The 23,491-nt window shown below is 40.9% G+C and overlaps 1 protein-coding gene across 1 annotated transcript in view; it reads right to left on the reverse strand.

Annotated features, from left to right (window-relative positions):
- Window positions 1-17,965, reverse strand: part of PLCB1 (phospholipase C beta 1) — a 532,247-nt gene extending 514,282 nt beyond the window's left edge. The window contains exon 1 of the mRNA XM_075203998.1: window positions 17,583-17,965. Coding sequence (XP_075060099.1) covers window positions 17,583-17,681 — 99 coding nt within the window. The 5' untranslated portion in view covers window positions 17,682-17,965. The remainder of the gene's footprint in view (window positions 1-17,582) is intronic.
- Between the last annotated feature and the right edge of the window lie 5,526 nt (window positions 17,966-23,491).

Below are 23,491 nucleotides of genomic sequence, written 5' to 3' on the forward strand. Positions count from 1 at the left end.
AGTTCCCTGCAGTCCCGTCTGCTTTTCAGACGCAAGTGTACACTGCGACAGCTTGCGTCTCAGTACGAGGGAAAGGTTGGAACACGGAGCTATGTAGGCGTGACCGTGAATAATTCAGATACTATGGGTCGTCTACCCGCAAAAACTACCATAGTCGGATCAAGACGCAGACGGAACACGTCAAAACAAGACTGAAAAAGTGCGGCATGTATTAGGTGACACAAGTAGTTAGCTAGGTGCAGGAACTGGGTGCAGCTTGGTAGGGTATTACGAGTGGGACGCAACTGGGGTTGCATGCCACTCGTAATACCCTACCAAGCTGCGGCACACTGCCACTCCTACTCTTTCATGTTAATCTTAGATGCACATTGCGTCCGACTCTAAATGAGGCCGGTAGTGTAAAACTTTTATTGCCTTAAAACAAAGCAAAGGTGTTATTGTCTTAGTGATGGGCACATAAAGGCGTTTAGCTGTTATAAGCATAAAAAAGCAGTAGGTGGATTTTGTAGGGTCCTCTCTCCCTTTACCCACACGGATGATAATCATCAGGTATCAGGACTATATCACAGCTGCAGTGCTGGCAGGGGCTGTAACTACAAATGCCAGGGCCCCATCGTAAAGTTTTGATGGGGCCCTTCATACGCCACCATAAGAGCATAAGCCACAACGATGTCTGCTCCATACCCAGTCAGTGCCCAATAGGGCAGAGTACTTATAGCATTAGTATAAATCTGGCACATTTTACACACAGTCATTTTATCCTCATTATTTTCAAAATCATATAACTGCCTGGAAAAAACTGCTTTGAATTTAATTTAAATTTGTACCTTCAGAAATATTTTTTCTCTGGGACAGACCGTCTTCTGCAGCTATGGGAAGAGGAACGGGCCCCAAGAAGTTTCTGTACTGGGGCCCGAAACTCCTCTTGGCGGCCCTGGTTGTCACATGGACTGCTATGACTGTAGCTACACCCTTGAGCATTGGATACTTAATCTGCCAACCCCCCCCCCCCCACAAAAAAAAAATAAATAAAAAAAAAATAAATACATATATATAGCTTTTTGGCAACACTGAATTTTACAGCAGCCGCTTCTTTGACAGCGCCGCGGCTGCTGTACAGTACAGTGCTGCTCTGTAGGGCCATTCGTTCGCGGAGAGGAGGGGCTTCTGGAGAACCAGAAACCCCCCCTACGTGCGCCCCTGTACAGACAGCAGAGAGGGAAATTCATAAACAGTGTCTTCACGTCCGAGTTGGCAGGGGCACTACAGAACCCTCACGGATGTTACACCTCTGTGCACGTCCAGCTCTCGGAGTGATGCCAAGGTAGACGCTGCCCACCGTATGTTTCTATGCATTCCATATTCCGCATCACAAGCACATGAGCATATTTCTTGTGCTGCTTAATTGGGTAAGGTAAAATTAAATATTATTGATAGACCTCAATATAACCATATTGCAAGTGGACTAATTATGATAAAACAAATGACAGTTTTTCAGTGTAATGTCAGTTGTGCCCATGTTATATCATTCACATGTTTTCATTTATCTAAAATATAAAATAATAAATGCTGTAATGAACAACATTCTTTCCTTATATTGTCAACTACAGTCATCTTTATTTTCTATTCACCACCATCATAAAAGTACTTTAAAATATATATATTGGTATTTCCGCATACAGTCAACATACATCAATGTCAGGTTGCAGGAACTATGATTTACGGTATGATTAAATGTGAATGACATAGATTTCAAGTGACGACAGTCTAAACGTGCTGCAGTTCAAAGTGATATAATACTACAAAGCTCTATAGTGAGGATATAAAGTGATTTATGTGTAATGTCTGCAGTATCTCTATCTCCAAGGAAGATTCAATTGTTGTGCAAAATAACTTCATTGCCAGATACTTTTCCTCGCACTTCATAAATAAAAATGGCCACTTATCTATGGATTCTGTGCTGCACATTTTATTAATTTCCCGTTTATAGATATCAGTCCACATAACCAATGCAGGGTAGGAGGGAAGGGGGTTAGGGCACTGGCATATCTACCTTGCTTTGAAAGGTAATCTTGTATAACTCTCATAGGCAGCAACATTTAAATGAAGGTTAGTTGAGCAAGTAGACTGTCAAGGTCATTTGCAAACCTGCAAAAATACATACCAAAATGTTTTTGCAACATTTTTTCTGCAAGTATGCTTTGCGCATGGGTTGATACTAAAGATGTTCACTGATCCCTGTGTTCTGGTTTTGGTTTTGGATCTGAATTAACTTTGTGTTTTGGTAAAACCACCCTTGCGTGCTTTGGTTTTGAATCCCGATTTTTGTCTAAAATCCCTATTTTATTTTTTTGCTAAAATCACATATTTTTGCTCCCCCCTACATTATTATTAACCTCAATAACACTTATTTCAAGTCATTTGCAGTCAATTTTGACCACCTAACAGGTCACAATATTATTTTCACACACTATCAAACAAAGACTGCAGATTTAGAAGACCAAGGGCTAGATTTACTAAGCTGCGGGTTTGAAAAAGTGGGGATGTTGCCTATAGCAACCAATCAGATTCTAGCTGTCATTTTGTAGAAGGTACTAAATAAATGAAAGCTAGAATCTGATTGGTTGCTATAGGCAACATCCTCACTTTTTCAAACCCGCAGCTTAGTAAATCTAGCCCCAAGTCTGCTAGACCTATTATTTCTATTTCAGCAATGACAATTAGCAATGGAGCAATGGAACTCTCCTGAATGTCACTGGAGACTTTGAAGAATACTGCTACCCCTCCTCTTTCTTTTCTACCTATGATGCTGCCCAACTGCTCTACAGACTGCCACGAACTGTGCTACCCCTTCTGTGTCCCTCTGTGAAATGGCGCTGGATCGCCGTGGAGGGCGGTACTTATAGAATCCGAAGCTTGCGAGATCCGACGATGCAACAATGATGTTTTGCCTCGTTTTCAATTCCGAGAGCGCGCAAAAGTACCGAGCTGGCTCGGCTCAGTACTCGGAGCTGCTAAGTTTGGGTGTGTTCGATTCGGAACCAAGCCTGAGCATCTCTAGTTAATACATAAATATGGTTACAAGCGCAGTTGTGCAAATTTGCTCCTTCTGATTGGAGGGGTTGATGGTATCCAATGTGGTGGGATAGGCTCAGGAAAACTCTCTGGGTGTGAGTCATTAAGGAGGGCAAGGCAAAAAAAGGAGTAAATGTGATCCTGGACAAAACCATGTTACAATGCAAGGGGTACAAATTAGTTTATTAGTTTGCACCTAAAAAAATACTACCTGTTTTTGTCAGGTAGCACACAAATACTTTATTTTTACACTTAAATTTAAAGTTGATCTAGGAACGCGTGGGATGTACAAAGGTATGGCTTCCAGTCCCATTTTGGACTGACTGTCCATAAAGATTTGTGGAGCCTGCCAGCATGCACATATACATACATAGGCAGGTGCCAAATTACAAGAGGGAAAGACAATTTGTGTTGATTTTGATCATGGCTGGATGGCCGCAAGATTTGGTTTTACAGTAAGATAAACTGAAATTGTAGGATATACCTCCATACATTCATGACTGGAAAATCAGATAAAAACTACACCAAAATCTGCACATGCCACCCACGCTTATTTCTCCCGAAAGCTAAGTCCTTTTAGACCAGACGTGTCAAACTTGCGGTCCACGGGCCGCATTCGGCCCGAATGCATATTTTTTGCATATTTTTTTGCGGCCTAGCCAAGGCTCAGAAAAAAAAAAATTCTGACACGGTGGCGTCCGGCGTCCTCCTCTTTTCGCACTGAATGTTGGGTGTGACATCATCACGTCCGACATTTGCAGTGAGGAGCGCACAGAGAGCAGCCACGAGATGAAGTGAAGAAAACAGAAGAGAAGAATGAAGGCAATTGAACAGTAAGTGAAGGGGAGTAAAAGCAACATGGAGGGCACAGTGTGACACGGGAGACAGATGAAGGGGAGCAAAAGCAGCATGGAGGGCGCAGTGTGATACAGGGGAGACAGGTGAGGGGGAGCAAGAGCAGCATGGAGGGCGCAGTGTGATACAGGGGAGACAGGTGAGGGGGAGCAAGAGCAGCATGGAGGGCGCAGTGTGATACAGGGGAGACAGGTGAGGGGGAGCAAGAGCAGCATGGAGGGCGCAGTGTGATACAGGGGAGACAGATGAAGGGGAGCAAAAGCAGCATGGAGGGCACAGTGTGATACAGGGGAGACAGGTGAAGGGGAGTAAAAGCAGCATGGAGGGCACAGTGTGATACAGGGGAGACAGATGAAGGGGAGCAAAAGCAGCATGGAGGGCACAGTGTGATACAGGGGAGACAGATGAGGGGGAGCAAGAGCAGCATGGAGGGCGCAGTGTGATACAGGGGAGACAGGTGAGGGGGAGCAAGAGCAGCATGGAGGGCACAGTGTAATACAGGGGAGACAGGTGAAGGGGAGCAAAAGCAGCATGGAGGGCACAGTGTGATACAGGGGAGACAGATGAGGGGGAGCAAGAGCAGCATGGAGGGCACAGTGTGATACAGGGGAGACAGGTGAAGGGGAGCAAGAGCAGCATGGAGGGCACAGTGTAATACAGGGGAGACAGGTGAAGGGGAGCAAAAGCAGCATGGAGGGCACAGTGTGATACAGGGGAGACAGGTGAGGGGGAGCAAGAGCAGCATGGAGGGCGCAGTGAGAAACAAGGGAGACAGATGAAGGGATATAAATAGCTGCTGATGATGATGACGAAAGGGAGCAAAAGCAGCATGAAGGTCACAGTGTGAAACACGGGAGACAGAAGAAGGAGATTAAAAGCAGCATGGAGGGCACAGTATGGAACAAGGGAGACAGGTGAAGGGGAGCAAAAGCAGCATGGAGGGAACAGTGTGAAACAGGGGAGACAGTTTTTCTGCATTTATCTGTTATCTTTGTCATTCAATAACAGCCAATTGTCAGTTTCAGCCATATTACTCTCTATATTGAGATATAAGGCAGTTACAGGCATAAACAATGAAGACAACTTACTAGAAGAGAACAAATTAAGGATAACTCTCCTCTCTGTAATGTCTGAATGCACGGGCAATTATGTGATCTGTGACAAGCCACCAAAATGGTTCACTTGGGGTGCCAAATAAAGTAAAACAGTAGATATCTCTCCTATCACTTATTGATGAGTCTAAAATAAAGAGCCCAGGACTATTTTAGGAAAAACGGTACACATAGGATAAATAAACATGGTACTGCTTTGAAGTCAGAATCGGTGAGAGTGAGTAAGAAAATACTTGCCAACTCTCCCTAAATGTCAGGGAGACTCCCTAAAATAGGGGTGATCTCCCTCACTCCCTGAAGAGTCTGGCATTCTCCCTGATGCTGAGCCAGTACAAGACGTGGTTGGCTTCGCCATCTGTGGCATGATGACACAGTTCAGAAATTGTGTCCTATGTCCATGTATTGATGCCTATGGAGGTGGCCATTTTTATGGAGACCAAGATTTAATCAAAGACTGACAGGTAAGACAACATGACTTCAGTAATGGAGACAGAAATGTAAAAGACACTTCAGTCTCTAGAGATTCATTAGCTGCTTTTCTTTATCGCATAGTTGCCTACTCTCCTAGAATGTCCGGGAGACTCCCACATTTCTGGGAGACCAGGGCAACCTACCGGTTCTCGTCCCCGCAATAGATAAGTGGCGGGGGCGGGGTTTAATGACGCAAATATTGCATTATGTTACCCCCGCCCCCTGCTGTAATTGGCTAAAATTGTGACAATTGTTTAGGGGCGGGGCCAAGACAATGTGATTCTACAAGCCCCGCCCCAGCACGCCCACCTCCCCTGGGATCTCCCTGAAGCCAACGAGGAAAAGTTGGCAAGTATGTGGTACTGCTTTGAAGTCAGAATCGGCGAGAGTGAGTTAGAAGGCTGATTACTTCTGCTCAGAAGAGCCACAAGTGAACCTCTAGATGGCCACATATTCATTGTCAATACGCTGAACAAAATGGAAAGGAAGAGTTAAGAAATGAATAAAACTTGTTGGGGAACACACATACTGCAAAGTCTGAACTTTTAAGCATTTTATATTATATTTTATATAGTATATATTACAACTATATTTGCCCTGTCACCAAGCTTATGGGGTACATTGTCTACTAGTATGAGTATAAAAAAAATAATAACTTTCTTAAAATTAGCACGATTAACAAGACTATAATATTCGCATTTTACCAATAGGGTACATTGGATTTTGAAGTCTGCAGTGCAACCTCTGGACAGGTGTGTTCACCGTCAAACATTTCTTGGTGGGGAAACGGACTTTTAGAAAGTGTTGCAGACTAAATCAGATGGGAAATGTTTACATCATATAAAAGGTGACATTTCCACTACAAAGGGTTAACAGAAAGAAATAGTCAAATAATTGGCTGGAAATATTAATCTATTGCAGCTTTAAAACAGAGAGAAGGTTAAAAACAAATAGAAAACTAGTGTCGGGTCGGATCTTAGCGGTAAATACCGCAGAGCTTTGTCTCGTAAAGTCAATCAAGCTCTTGCTCACTGAATACATAAGATATATTTTATTCTAAAAAAAAAATTCCATATCTCCAATAAACAGATAGACCGTAACAAGGCTTTGAAGCTCTGCAGTTTCCAAGGAAACTGTAAATAAGGTCGTATTTGACACGTCTTTAGATAAAAAGTGTAATTTAACTCAAATTAAATGTAATAATAAAAAGCTTATATAGAAATCAGAGTTATGAATGGTATTCCACCTCTATACTGTATATTGAGATATTTCACAAATAAAAGCACTAAAGATGTAGGGCCTGAGTCATTGAGGCAGCATACTGAGCGCATCGTGCAGCTATTTGCAACGGCTCGTAAATCGGCTCTGCGTACTCCCGGAGTCAGCAAGGTGCGGATCTCAAGATATGTGTGGTGATGACTATGGGTGTAGGTTCACTCTGCTGTACTAGACCAGACACTGCAGGATGCGTACAAGACGTATGTGGAATATGAAATCTCAAAGGAACGCACAAAAAAAAAAATATTAATCAATTAATGTTACCTGTCAATAATATAGTCATTTATGATTAGAAATGTAAATTGCTTGAAAAAAAAAGTTAATTTTTTCCCCCCTTGAAAAACATTTATTAGGCTGTCCTTAATGTCTACTGTACATAAAATACATTCTACAGTTGCTTCTGATTGCAGAGCATACGGTACTGACCCAGGACTTAGACTAGACCCTCAGCTGGTGCAAGAGATACGGCAGAAAAACAAGAAACTTTCACACACACGGAGCTTCATTCCGACGTGGCTGCATTGGCTTCAGTTTGGCACAACCACATTGTGCATTGAATCACAAGAAGGCTTTTGTACTCAGCCAACCATATACTATACATATAGTAAACTCTTAATGCTGTAAAGAAGAAGCTAACACCTGTTGTCGATAAGGAATCTATATAAATGGTGGACATCTTTTGTCCTATCAATGTCATTGGTTTAATATCAGAGTAGAGAGAAGTCACTATTTATTGAAAACACAAATCTTACACAGAGACGCTACCTAGATATATCCTAAAACCAGACCTAACATTCTTTCTTCTTAATAATAAGTCATCTTAAAATGACAAATTCCTCATGATCATTAATCCTGCAGCTCTTTCTCATACAAATTTTATCTGTGGAAGAATCCAGGTGAGAGGCAATCAAGATGTACATTCTCAAATCTAATCTCAACCACAACAAAGAGATGGACTATAGTTACAATTTAAACATACACTAAGACTATATTTTTATTATTATTATCTTTGTATTTGTTTAACTATTAATACTCATGTTGCAAGAATGTTCCTAGCTTCTGTGAAGGTGTTACTAAGTCTACTTGTAGTGTTTAACTTTCCCATAGGGCAATTGTCTTTGTATCTGTTCTATAATCCCTTCAGGGCAGGGAAAAGTAAGGGCAAGACAGACATCATTAAGCATATAGTATTATGCAAATGAATGTGAGGTCAGATCAGGGAGTCTGAAAAAATGACAACAAAAAGACAAGCTGAGCTGAGACAATTTCTAAGATTGCTCATAGCAAGTACAGCAGAATGACAAATACTGCTGTACAATGCCCCTCAAGCAGCAAGGCTATGATTATGCAAATTGTGTTATTAAGCCCCGCCTCCGTCCCCAAAAATTCCAGGAGAATAGGCAAGTATGTTTATAAGCTAATTGTGGTACAATTAAAACTAGACTACAGAAGGCTGTAGAGAATTAGAAAGTTTTGATTTACAGAAAATAAATCATATATAAGTAGGTTAATTGGCTGCTATCAAAATTGACCCTAGTCTCTCTCTCTCTCTGTCTGTTTGTGTATGTTAGGGAATTTAGACTGTAAGCTCCAATGGGGCAGGGACTGATGTGAATGAGTTCTCTGTACAGTGCTGCGGAATCAGTGGCGCTATATAAATAAATAATGATGATGATGATGGTATATAAAAATATATTATTTTACAAACATGCACAGGCTTTATCATCTGTACAATTTCATGAAACATGATTAAATCTCACTACAGTATAATTTTCTAGGAAATAAAAACGCACGTTTAAGATACCAGGTGTCAAAACATTGCAGACTTTGTTAGCTTCAAAGAATCAGCTTTAGAAAATGCCATTTACTTGCAAAGAGGTTTGCAGGAACAAAATTGATAATGATTTTTCTTTTAGCATAGTGCTGTGGTATCACAACGCCAAGACTTGCAGAGATGTCTGTAGCATCTGAAGTAAGGAAGTGCACGCTATGATTTTTGATAAAGCATCTTATTGACCTGCAACATTCCCTCTGAGTAAACTGAACTTGTATAAACACAAGGTCAGTGTCTGTCAAATGTCTGATCATTAATCACTGCCAAGCAGCAACCCAAGAATAATAACAGAGAATGCCCCACTGTCACACAATCTGTGCTGACACTCTGGCTAATACTTGCAACTATAGCTTAGAACATTATGAACCAAAGATCAGTGACCTCTTATTAGATACCAACCCCCAACCTTATTAATATATATATATATATATATATATATATATATATATATATATATATATATATATATATATATATACATACTAATAAGGTTGGGGGTGGGTATATATATATATATATATATATATATATATATATTGTGGCAAGAGCCCGCTACTGCTGAAGCACACGCGAACAACTTCTTCCTTTTTATGTAGTTTTATTGTCAGGTTGGTAAATGTTTTGACACCGTACAGATTTCACAGCAATACTTGGAGACCCTAAACGCTAGCTAGACATAGCTCAGCTCTCTCAAGACCAGCCAGCTTACCCAGCGTTGATCTCTCTGAACAAATGGCACAAACAAGCTTTTATACATGTTACTCCTCCCCCAGCCTTAGCTTGATGGACAGGTGACACACCCACCTTCTCTTTAAAAGAAAACAGCCATCAGTGGCTCTGTTTGCCCAGACACACCCTGTCTGTTTTGCTGAGAGGAAATCATGTAAGTTAACAAACTTTAAACTACACATTTTTACCTGGTTTAATCTCCACCTAGGTGCATAACTGTGCCAATGTTTTATTCTGTTTGTATACTTTCTCTGCCTCTTGTCAGAAAAATGCCTCCCTTTGTTACAATATATATACATATATGTAGATCTTCCCCTTCTACTGCTGAGGCACAAGGCTCCAGTGAGAAACATTGCTTGGGTAACATAATTACCCCACAGCGACATTAATTTACATTAATAAGCCAATTTTCTTGATGAAAGAGGCTAAATTATTGGGATTTATGGGTAGATTTAATAATGCTAAAAAATGACAATATTTGTATTTGAAAGTGCTCACAACGTATATAGAAATGTTTTATAGCAGTCTGTATAAGGGAAGAGAGAGGTGCCACTTTGGTTGCAGTAAAATTATTACCCCTGAGGTTTATAGGGCCATATTTACTATAGTTTACAATAACTAAGGTCCACTATTGCCACTTATCTCATCAATGGAAAATCTTGTTTTGCCGCCATTTACCAATACTCAGCTCCCTGGCAATACTGGCTGCAGTGAGAGGAGCATTACCGCTTCCCCAGCCAGTTCTGCACCGTGAGCGAGTGGCCTGGCTTTAGATAGATGTACTATCGCTGAGGTTTGTAGACCATACTTACCAACTCTCCCGGAAAGTCTGGGAGACTCCCAAAATTCGGGTCAGTCTCCCGGGCTCCCGCGAGAACTGGCATTTCTCCTGCATCCCTGAATTCCCTTGTGATTCACCAAGAATCGCGTCATTTTGGCCCCGTCCCCCGCAACAAAATGTCATTTTACTTGTGGGGGCCAAATGACGCGATTCTATTCGCCCCGCCCCCTCCCGCCCATTAGTCACGCCCCTCTCCCGGACATCCCCTACTAAAAGTAGGTAAGTATGTTGTAGACAGCTTAGAAGGTTTGCTGCAAACCTCTTGTGTGAACAGATGGTGGTTTAGTTTTCCATTAACATCCCAATATAAACACCTGTCTGTGATGCCATTCTAATTTTAGAGGCATACATTTGATACAAAATAATGATGGAAGACAGAAAAGTAAAAACATACACGAACTGACAAAAGATAAGGTGATCCGGAAACAATTAAAGTCACACATTGCCTGCGTAACCCATAACCTTTTAAAACTAAAGGTTTTGGGGGTTCTTTTAGATTCTTTCCGTGACCCTATCTTAAAAGGAATTATATCAAATTGATGGATTGTTCCTACCTATCGCCTGTTACTGGCTGAACAGAACATTAACACCTGAAAACTGCATAAAAAATAGGATGAACGGTTTCTTATGAGCTTGTTCCCAATCTTAGATTCCTGCAAGACCTATTTCTTAGGCATTGACAAGCACAGCCAGCACAATAGATTATATTGGTATAAGCAGAACACCTCTAAAGCACAATAAAAAACACCTTAAAACACCTTAAAAAGTCTCACTAAAATGTGTCTAAAGTACGATTTTGTTTTCACGCATTTGTACCCATTTTACCAGTGAATATGTGTGAACAAGCCCTTAAAATAGAGCTAGTTTTTCTGCTTTACATACCACAGAATAGTAAATGATTATTATCATCCAGTACTTTGCCTCACTGAAACATGGAAAAGTGGGAGATCTGCAAGGACGAACCCAGCGCTGGTTACATTGCTGCCTGTATATTAAACATTTGTTTTTGAGTTCTAGGGCTAGATTTACTAAGCTGCGGGTTTGAAAAAGTGGGGATGTTGCCTATAGCAACCAATCAGATTCTAGCTATCATTTTGTAGAAGGTACTAAATAAATGAAAGCTAGAATCTGATTGGTTGCTATAGGCAACATCTCCACTTTTTCAAACCCGCAGCTTAGTAAATTTAGCCCCTAGTATATAATTACTATGACCTTCAATTTAAGATTTAAGATTGATCATTATTTTATGATATACCACTACTCCTTGCAGAGTGTGAGGGCAGGACGTTCTCCTGAATGTGAGTTGGAAATTATGAATGTACCTATTTCTCTTAAAGTTCAGGTAACACCTAATTATTATGAACTGTAATTTATGACTAATTACTTTTTCAGAACATCACTTTTATACAAACCTTATGTACTGAATTTTGTATTATGAATTTTTGTTTTATTGGTATATCTGTCGTGCCCTTTTGTTGGGCTCTTTGGACAGATATAACTTCCAGAGTGAGTCAGGTGTGGCAGAGACAGAAGCACCCGCCACCACCAGAGAGTGTCTAGAAATGATATTTACAGTCTGCCAAACGTGCACAGACTGAACCAACGTCAGTAGTTAATTGTTTCTAATGTCCAGTATACACTTTCTTCAGACAATGCAAATGCATGTATTGTATTTGCAGAAAGGTGTAACTAAAACAGTTTTCCTTGTCAATAAAGCAATGTGGAAATTAATATAATAAAATAAGATATGCAGTAGCCTGTAGATACTTTATTTCCCATAAAGAATTGTTGGTGTAAGCCTATACAATAGAAAGGGTTTGTTCACCCTCAGATCAATTGGACAGATCTTCCAGCAATAATTACAATATATCTTGCTTTTTTCCTAGCTTCCTGTTGAGCTTGTCTACATTGTCTTGATATCATTAGTCATAGTTGTATACAAGTTAGTCTCTCTGGCAGCTGGATGGGGGAGTGTCCACTGAACAATGGGGGTGTGACACGGCACAATGGGGGCGTGACACAGCACAATAGGGGTGTGGCCATTGCACAAGAGGGCGTGGTCACCCCCCCCCCCCCCCCCCCCAGGGTATGCTTATCAGTTTTGAAGCACTAGGCTAACCTGTACTCCCCACCAAACACCATTTCCGGCACCTATTCAGAGCAGAGCAGCAGTGAACAGAATACCTGCCAACTTTCCCACCAATCGGGATGGCCGGACTGAGCTCTCAAATCGTGACTGTCCCGCCTAAATCGGGACAGTCGGGAGGTATGTAGTTGGTGCCCTGTGACATAAAAGAAATTGACATAAAACAAATTAACCGTCTGGATAAAATGAAATGTATACAGGAAATAAACCACGGGCAAAAAAAAAATTCTGAGCTGAAAAGATAAAGCAACATATTTATCACTTTTCAGACATGTATTTATATTATCGGGCACAGTTATTTATTTTCATTGCCCCTGGATATCCTGGACAGTTCAACTTTTGGGGTTGTCCCTGTAGCTAGGACATTTGTCCTGACTACTGGGAATGTTGGGAAACATGACCTGCTCACCATGGGCAGCAGTGTATGGGTATTTTTAGGGGAAGGGTATATGTAAATAGATCCATACAATGCATTTTCTGCAAAGCAAGGCTGGTAAGTTGTCAGTCACTCTCATGGCAACCTTCTGCAGAAGACTGAAAAAGCAAGGTGGACAAATTTAGTCAAGTATAAACACTCCAGTCAGGGGCAAACCCAGGATTTATAGAGGGGAGTTACCGAATGCTTTTATGGGGAAGAATATTTAACAAGCATTGGGAGGTACTTCTACCGTCAAAAATACCTATTCTGTTATTACCATCACAAGAGAGCGGTAACAGATTAATATAATTAAAAAGATTCTTTATTCTTTGAGCAAATCATTATTTTAATGATTGAAGGTTTTTAAATATTTGTACAATTTTTTGGATTAAACGTAATCTACATCTGTGCAGTTCCAGATAATCAGGATGAGGTGATTTGAGAGTAGGTGAAGAGGGTTCTGGGCAACAGGAAGCCGCCCCAAGTGTGCACATCTGTGACTTGCTACGGAAAAACTATTTATTTGAAACTCCTCAAATACAAATACTCATAAAACAACATTTAAAATCACATATAGCTAAAAACAAATAATAGCCAAATATGATAGTTGCTTGATATATATATTGGGGACATTTACTAATAAATTACTCCTGTGTTCAAACTGATTTTAGGGTACAATAAAAAATATGTAAGGTGGTATTGGTGACACTATGGGTGTCTAACACTGCTGATATAATTCAGATATTTGCCTCCTTGAAGTGGAACCTGCGTCTCTAGCTGAGACGTTATATTTCAGTACATCTACAAAGGATGATAGAAAGCAGGAGCAAGTGATGGACAGGAGCTTACAGAAGTGTAACAAGGTTATATGATAGTTCAGTACATCTGTAAGGAACGTATCCTATTAAAAAATACACTCAATCTCAAAGTAGGTGTATGACGGAGGCATATGATAAGCAAGAAATTCATGTGTCTGGGTCCATAGTAAAGGGGGTTCAGCCGTGGCCTCTTAGAAAGCGGAGCTGTGATCTGCAGCAATACACCGCATGGCCCATATCGTACAGAAGGGGGAGAGGTTAAAGGAGACCCTTAACCCTTCGTCGTCACTGTGAAGGTAGGCTATATTGGGCAGCACGGTGGCTAAGTGGTGAGAACTTCTTCCTTACAGCACTGGGTTCATAAGTTTAATTCCCGACCATGGCCTTATCTGTGAGAAGTTTGTATGTTCTCCTCATGTTTGCGTGTGTTTCCTCCGGGTGCTCCAGTTTCCTCCCACACTCCAAAAACATACTAGTAGGTTAATTGGCTGCTAATAAATTGACCCTAGTCTCTCTCTCTGGCTGTGTCTGTGTGTGTGTTAGGAAATTTAGACTGTAAGCCCCAATGGGGCAGGGACTGATGTGATGATGGAGTCTCCCGGACATTCCAGGAGAGTTGGCAAGTAGGACCAAATTGCATCATTCAATCCTCCCCCCATGAAGAGACAAACCCCCATTAGCTCATCAACTCAAAACACAAAATGAAAGACCGTCTCACTGTCTACAGCAGTACCCCTACTAGTTATGTCATCTGCAAATGAAAGCATTAAGAGGAGTATATTGGGCAGTATGGTGGCATGGTGGCTAGCATTGCTGCCTCACTGTGCTTGTGTCATGGGCTCGATTCCCACCAGGGCCATATCTGCATGTTGTCTCTGTATTTGCGTGGGTTTCCGGTGATCCGAGTTTCCTCCTACACACAACATACTGTTAGGTTAATTTGCTTCTGACAAAATTAACCCTAGTGTGCATGTGTTCCGTTTGGTAGGGTATATGAACTGTAAGCTCCGCTGGGACAGGGACTGATGTGAATGATTACATGTTCTCACTCTTGGGGCAAGGCTACGATAGCCGGACAGTTTTCAATAGAAACTTACAGAATGCATTCTTCAACATCCTGTGTTTAACCCTTTTTTATTTTGTACAAAATATTAGGGCTAAAAATGCATTTCATAACATGGGGTACTGAGGGGGATAGAACCAAAGGATCACACTGCTTATAACCTCAAAGTCATTATTCAGGTATCACTGCTTAACTGTTATAAGTAACATACCCAAAGCAAGATCGAACCTCCAAAACTATACATTTCCCAACAAACCACTGCCATCTGTTTGCAACTAACAAATAACCTCAAACCAATGTAATTCAAACTAAAAGCAAACAAATAGTAAAAATGAAAAACATATTGCAATTGCTCTGTGCTATTTTAGGCATTAGTGGAGAAACAATGCCAATACAAGCAGATTGTAAAAAGAAAACGCATATTACATGTTTGCCAACAGAGCCTATGGAAGGGTCCTGGGAGCCTTAGTTGTCTGCCATTCACAGTGACATGATGTCACTCATTTAGTGTTTAAGGCCCCCCCGACATTTTGGCACTCTTGTCAACTGCCTTCATTCGCCTAACGGTAGCATCGGACCTGTTCACCAATATAGTGCTATTTACATATTGAGAATTTCCATGAGTGATGTTATATTAAATGAAAAAATGTGTGTTCATTGGTGGCTTTTGTTATTAGTTACTATTGCTGCTGTGTTGTTTTGTTTTTATTACTGTAAACAATTATAATACAAAGAGCTGCTCAAGAAACAATAGACAATTGCGGAATATCAATGCTTTGTATAGTGTAAGGATATTAATCTATGTACTGTAAGTGGCAATATTGTATGGGGATATAATGTACAGGGAGTCGAGGTGACCAAACATTTCTTCCTTGTATTTATTTAGTTTCAGTCTTTTGAGTTGTTAAAAAATCCAAAATATACATAGTGTCTGGTTATAACTATGCACCTAGCATTGACCACATAACCCCTGCAATGTCATAGGTGCAATAGTGACCAGCAAGTCATCTATTAGAGCAGAGCCACAGGGAATGCACGCACTTGCTAAACTGATACGTACTAAAGGAATTAATGTCAAACTGTAACATATACAGTGAACTTGAGAGTTGTTACCAATGGATTTTTCAAATGCAATGTACAACTTTCTTATATTGAGTATTGTTGATTAAAAAAAAAAAAAAAACATATAAAAAGCAAACAGTCAACTTTTTATCTAGCTTTTACAGTACTTTAGCACACACTATCACACAAAAAGATAAGGAATGGAAATTTTTAACTATTTCAAATGCAATCTTCAGTTTGCCATTAAAGCCTTAAAGCAAGATCAAGAGATGTGGGTTAGTTAAAACTTAATATAGAATAAATAAAGCATGAATTATTTATGAGTTAGTCTGAATTTTACATGTTTTTACATGGTTTGGTCTGTTATGAAATAAAACTTTTCAAATAACCATCAAAGGTAAACAGATCTCTCATACCCCAATTTTCCAAATGTATTTTCTGTTGTCACCCATTGATTTGTGTATCTATGGTCTACACAATTTTGATAACTGCTATGCATCCTGTGCATTATATTATGTTTACTAACATATGATCCAAAAAAGAATCATTGTAATATTTAGAGGGGGTCATCAGGAACCTCTGTGATACACTGAATATCCCCACCCTTGTTTTATGCTTGTACTGTCAGTAGTAATAACTTTTCATTCAGGTATTTTAAAAATCAGTTATTAGGGTACTCACAAATGATAAAAACAGAAGTGCTGTAAGATAGCATAGTTCAGTGTTGGCTGACCTGTGACACTTCAGGTGTTTGGGAAACTACCCAGCATGCTTTGCCAATATATATCAGCTTATTGCTGGAAGGGTATGCTGGGACTTGTGGTTTCACAACCCCTGGAGTGTCACAGGTTAGCCAACACTGGCATAGTTTCATATTGTAGTTATTTGTGTTTTTTAGTGGGTTCTGTGTTAAGGTTATGACTCAAGCAGAATGTCAATTTAAGTATACCTCACTGGGCATTTGAAATGTCAGTAGTTATTTTACATGTACTACATTGGAGACAGAGAAGTGTCTGAGACACTGAAAGTTGTAATGCAGTATTGTATATAGAAATTATGCAGGTGGGTTCCAGAAAAGCTGTCACATTGTATAAACAACCACCTGTTTGCTGTACTAAGACTGCATCCAGCAATGACCAAGTGCAATTTAAAGATCCCTTGTGTCTTTGCTTAGCTAGTCTGTAATCCATTTTAATGACAGCATGCATAGTAACAGGTAATAAAGCAGATGAGGTGACAGTTGTCAGTGCATGTACTCGATGGATGTGCTTTAAGTAAACGTCAAACATTGACCCTCCATGGGGGTCTCTTGTCACTTGGCTCCTGAACCCCTTTAAAGAAAAGGAAGCAACGATTTCCTGTACCCACTTGCACTTGTCATTGCTTCCATGAGACAAGATGCCTTATTCAGTGTGGGCTGTAGAAATCTTACACTCTATGGAGTAATATTTATATCCTCCTTTGAGTCATCTTGTTGGAAAAAAAAACCAAAGGGATCGTTTCTGTACTTGAATCACTCATGTTTAACCCTTTTATGCTTCAATGGTGACCATGCCATATTGACCGTCCCTAGAGCTACATATATCAGTCACGTCAACCTGACTTTTCCTCTACAGCAAGTCAAGCACATTACATTGTCACCAGCTGTTACTGGAAGCAGCCCATTCATTTCCTCTAAACTGATCCCTTTAAACTCCATAATTACCCGCTTGCCCACCACACTGATCGCAGTGCATGCTATGCAGAGACACATGGTGCCATGCCCACTACCTGACACAGGTGAGTGGAGAAGGGGTTAACAGCGTGGAGATGTCACCCACACACAGGAATACATGGGTGACACTGATCACACAGCACAAGTGACACAGAGCCGTACTTACATCATCCCATTTGATACACTTGGATCCTCTCTTCAAGGTGTCAGAGACGCAGACACGTTTGAGCTGCAGAGCATGGACCCCTGGCTGTGCCCCAGCCATGTCCACACATTTATGCTTCCACACGCAAAAGACAAGGAAATAAAACACGAGGTGGAGGGAGACAATTCCAGGTCAGTCCGTGGGTTGTGAATGAGAAAGGCTGGGTGGAAATGTCAGCTGTGGGATGCACAGCTGATAATAAGAAAGGAAGCGCAGCTGACAGTAGACAGACTGAGCCGTGGAGATAGCCGGCAGCAGCAACACTGTGTTCACAGTTCTGCCTACTCCTCCAGCTGCCTCCTCCTACTCCTCCAGCTAGAACCATTCAGCACTTCGCCCCCTTTGCCATGCACAGATGAGAGCAAGAAAGCATACACATGCATATGCGTACGCCTTGTGTCCTTCCCTGCAATCACAGCAAGCCAACTTTATAATTAGGCTGGCATGACTTACGGAACAGCGCCACCTAGAGGGGAATGAGTCAAGCTGCACACAAGCCGATCATTATATGACCGTAGCAGCGCACTGAATTATCAGTGCAAAGCTTATATAGCACCAATTCCCAAAATCAAACACCAGGCTTAGGCTACCTGTAGCATTCCAGATGCCGAACAACTACAGATCCCAGCATGCCATGCCAGCTGCAGACTGAGATGCACCTACAATTCGTGCAAATATACTACAAAATATACACAATAAAGATATTTAAAATGAACAAAATTCAAATGTTATCTTAGTATTATTCAAGAAGTTAAACAAACAGTACTTTAGGAGAAACTGGGGAAAGTTAAACTTATGATTGAATATGTATATATAGGCAATGGGTTGACATTTTCAGTTTTTCAACCAAGCCCATTGAAGCGTTACAGTCTTCATCATCATCATTTATTTATATAGCGCCACTAATTCCGCAGCGCTGTACAGAGAACTCATTCACATCAGTCCCTGCCCCATTGGAGCTTACAGTCTAAATTTCCTAACATACACACAGAGACAGACCTAGAGAGAGACTAGGGTCAATTTGATAGCAGCCAATTAACCTGCCAGTATGTTTTTGGAGTGTGGGAGGAAACCGGAGCAACCGGAGGAAATCCACGCAAACACGGAGAGAACATACAAACTCCTCACAGATAAGGCCATGGTTGGGAATTGAACTCATAACCCCAGTGCTGTGAGGCAGAAGTGCTAACCACTTAGCCACAGTGCTGCCCCTTGCCAAACACAAGGCACAATAAGGCACAAAACCATCTGACGAAATTGTCAAATGCACTGCCCATCCAATAATCACCAAAGAGATGCAGTCACAGAAAATGCTGGTGACCCACAAATTTGTGTTCTGCCATCCAATCACAAAACACACCGACTGCTGGTAAAATGGGGAACATGGTGAGGAATAGTGCTAAAGGCACAGGCTACTATCACATTTGTACCAATTCCTAATTAAGCTTTCATGTTTTTTCTCACATTGACCCTCATGTACATGTCATATAACTCCAAAAAGTAAGGGGACATCTGGGCTGCCTTCCTTTTTCTTCTTTTTAAATACATTGCTTTATGCTGAAATACTTATACTTTTCAGAATGTCTGCATCATGGATGGGCAGCATGCGGCCCTCCGAGCCTTCGCCTGCGGCCCCTGGCTCTCCTTCTTTGATTAAATGCATTGTTTTAACCTATTACAGAGATTAAGTGTAAACAGGTGCCAGTGGCGGATCCAGGGGGCTTGCTGCTGACGGCTGCACACTGTGAAGGTCAGGTCCGTTCAGCAGTGACAGTGTGCTGCCCGGCTGCTCTGATTGTGTTTTAAACACAATCAGAGCAGCGGGGCAGCACACTGTTACTGCCGAGCGGACCTGCACATACTGTGCAGCCGCCGGCAGCCTTAGAAATTAGAAAGGGGGCGGGGCCTAAATCGCCCCCCCCTAAAATCGCCCGGGGTATAAAAAAAGTCTGGATCCGCCCCTAACAGGTGCCCCTTTTGAAGGTTATAAGGCTGCCCTTGTGGCCCGTAAATTGCATTGAGTTGACTGGTCTAGATGGAGCAAGTGACATAATATAACTGAGTAAAGTGTGGCCTTCTGCCACTTCCGAGGTAATGCAGTTTTATTGTGGTCGCCTCACTTTGGCTGCAAGCCAATACGACAGGATTTAAAGAAAGCTAAAAAATAATTATTTTACCCCCCCCCCCCCCCCCCCACACACACACAATTTAATCCCCCACTCTCAGAAAGAATAAGGTTGAAAATAACTAAGGACTAGGTACAGTGTATTGCTTGCATATACTAGGAAAATGTGGCTAACTGGGACTGTCACAGTTACTTTAGAGGTAGGAAATGATGTACTGATCAAGCACACTGACATACATATATAATCATACAAATGGTGGTCTCCTCCCTATATGTTTATACTTTCTTTCCCTGCTAATTGCATACAATGTGAAACGTGAGAGGCTTGAACTAATGGAAGGCAGATTACAATCAAAGTCCAATGGTTGTGAAAAATATAGAATTGTTGATGTTACGTATATAAATACATTCCGAATGTCTCTAATTTGAATTCAACCCACAGTACTTGAACACATGTCTCTTGTTCCACACCATATTAGTACAGCAAGCCCATAGTGTGCTACCTCCTGCTTGTTCTCTCTCATTATATGAAACTCCAATGGCTCATTCACTTCTCTGTACATATATATTCCAAATGTGTTGCACAATCTGCCTAAAACAAGCCTATAAAATAGCTGGAAGCTGATCCAACACATGCATGATAAGCCCGAGTGTTTTTCTAATGTGAAACAGATTGTAAATTGGTAATGACTGGTTATAAAGCTGTAAGAAGTGAATGCATGGAGCGTCACACACTGCAATGTTATCACGTCTGCTAGCAAGACAACAATTATGTAATATATGGCATATGAAAGGGGTGTTTATCAGTCTCAAAACTTGCAGAGACTGCACCACAATAAAGGTGAATGTCATCTATAAGCTATATTTTCCCAATAACTGTTCCACTCACCCATGGAGGTTCCTTGCTTGGGACCCTCTTGTTTCAGCAGAAAAAACATCTATTACCCTGAGTCTAGTAGAAGTAAACATAACATCATCATCATCATCATTTATTTATATAGCGCCACTAATTCCGCAGCGCTGTACAGAGAATCATTTACATCAGTCCCTGCCCCATTGGAGCTTACAGTCTAAAATCCCTACTATAGACACACACACAGACAGACAGAGAGGGAGAGACTAGGGTCAATTTTTGATTGCAGCAAATTAACCTACCAGTATGTTTTTGGAGTGTGGGAGGAAACCAGAGCACCCGGAGGAAACCCATGCAAACACAGGGAGAACATACAAACTCCACACAGATAAGGCCAGATAACACAGATAACAGGAGCCTGCAGGGGTGATTATCTCCTGAAGTTTGCGACTCCACTTAACCATTTCACCATATAGTATACCTCCCCCTCTTTAATCCTCTGTCTCTACCAGTCTTGCTTCTTGCCCTCAGATCCCCTTACATTGACTCACCCCCATGTGTCAATCATTGGTCTGCCCCTTTCCCTTTAGATTGTAAGCAGTGGTGAGCAGGACCTTATTCCCTCCTGTTCTCATTACCTATAGATTTCGCTCATCAGCGGCTCTGCGCACGTTCTCCTTGGGCTCTCTGCCCATTGACTCCTCTCCTCCATTGTCTTTGCACCTCTTTCATTGGCTCTAAACCTTTTAGTTGCGCCCACGCTAATGGGCACAGGCTTCAGCCTGCGATGAATATACCCCTTGCACCCCAGTAGCTGTGAGGAGAGTTCTAGTGTTATTTGTTTACTGTATTGTACTGGTATACTATGTACTGTCTTGTTGTTTTCCCTCTGTATGGCGCTGTAGACCTCACGTGGCGCCCTACAAATAAAAGTTAATTATAATAATAATAATAATGTAATAAAGGGCCCTCATAATTCTACTTGTATGGGTGAGGCATGGTTATTGTAAAATATAGACTGTATCTGCTGTTCGACTACTTGAAAATAAAAATGTATATACTCTTTATAAATACACGTTATTTATCTTAAAGGGGTTGTATAACATTGCCAATATTAAAAGTCGATTACTGTTGGTAAACGTCACAGCAGCGCTGAGGATTGACTTCATACTGAAAAACAAGGGTGTTTTAGGACCTACAGAACTACCATCTCTGTTCAGCTGTGGGACCAACAGAGCTCAACTGTCATTGATGTTTCATCATCTGTTCAGCTGCCCACTGAGCTCAATTGTGATTGCTGTTACCATCTCTGTTTGGCTGCTGGACCCTCTGCACCCAGCTGTCAGTATCCTGGACATTGTTATGTCAGAGCTACAGAAAGTGCCTATTTTATTTAAGGATGAGCGGGCTCGGATTTCTCTAATCCGACGGAATCCGAGCACTGTTCGGGTATTTCCGGCGCAAAAAAATGAAACTGAGGCTCTGACATGCGAGATCCGACGCGAGACTCGGATTGCATAAATTCCCCGCTCGCACCCGGCTTCTTCAGTCGGGCTCAGATCATTGAAGAGGGAGGTTATAGGTTTAGTGATGCTCCGTCCTGTGTCCTGTCACTCTGTCCTGCTGATCAGTCCAGTGGTTCTTTTTTCCAGTGCTCTGTCCTGCTGAGTCCAGTGGTGCTTTGTCCAGTGCTTTGTCCTGCTGAATCCAGTGGTGCTTGTGTTCTGTGCTCTGTCCTGCTGAGTCCAGTGGTGCTGCCTGTGTCCAGTGCTCTATTCTTCTAAGGGCATTGTCATTTATAAATTATTCAAAAGTTATAAAAAAAATTAAAAAAAATTATAAAAAACTTATACAAAAATAATTTTAAAAAAATTGTAAAAAAATTATAAAAAAATAACTGAAAAAAAAGATAAAAAAATTAGTTAAAAAATACTAGATACTGCTATTTCAAAGTCAAACTACGTTGACTGTTGCTGCTGTACCAAAAAATAATAGGTACTGCTATTTAAAAGTAAAACTACGTTCACTGTTGCTGCTGTACCAAAAAATAATAGGTACTGCTATTTAAAAGTCAAACTACATTCATTGTTGCTGCTGTACCAAAAAATAATAGGTACTGCTATTTACTATTTATTTATTTATATACTGTTCATTATTTCTGTAGTTCCAAAAAAGAGGAACTGCCATTTCTATTACTACGTTCATTGTTTGTGTAGATCCAAAAAATAGGAACTGCCAGTTCTATTACTACGGTCATTGTTTGTGTAGTTCCAAAAAATAGGAACTGCCAGTTCTATTACTACGGTCATTGTTTGTGTAGTTCCAAAAAATAGGAACTGCCAGTTCTATTACTACGTTCATTCTTTCTGTAGTTCCAAAAAATAGGAACTGCCAGTTCTATTACTACGTTCATTGTTTCTGTAGTTCCCAAAAAATAGGAACTGCCAGTTCTATTACTACGTTCTTTGTTTCTGTAGTTCCAAAAAAGAGGAACTGCCATTTCTATTACTACGTTCTTTGTTTCTGTAGTTCCAAAAAATAGGAACTGCCAGTTCTATTACTACGTTCATTGTTTCTGTAGTTCCCAAAAAATAGGAACTGCCAGTTCTATTACTACGTTCATTCTTTCTGTAGTTCCAAAAAATAGGAACTGCCAGTTCTATTACTACGTTCATTGTTTCTGTAGTTCCCAAAAAATAGCAACTGCCAGTTCTATTACTACGTTCTTTGTTTCTGTAGTTCCAAAAAAGAGGAACTGCCATTTCTATTATTATGTTCTTTGTTTTTATAGTTCCAAAAAAAAGGGACTGCCAGTTCTATTACTACGTTCATTCTTTGTGTAGTTCCAAAAAATAGGAACTGACATTTCTATTACTACGTTCATTGTTTCTG

The sequence above is a fragment of the Mixophyes fleayi genome, chromosome 3 (assembly GCF_038048845.1).
Source record: "Mixophyes fleayi isolate aMixFle1 chromosome 3, aMixFle1.hap1, whole genome shotgun sequence".
NCBI classification, from domain to species: domain Eukaryota; kingdom Metazoa; phylum Chordata; class Amphibia; order Anura; family Limnodynastidae; genus Mixophyes; species Mixophyes fleayi.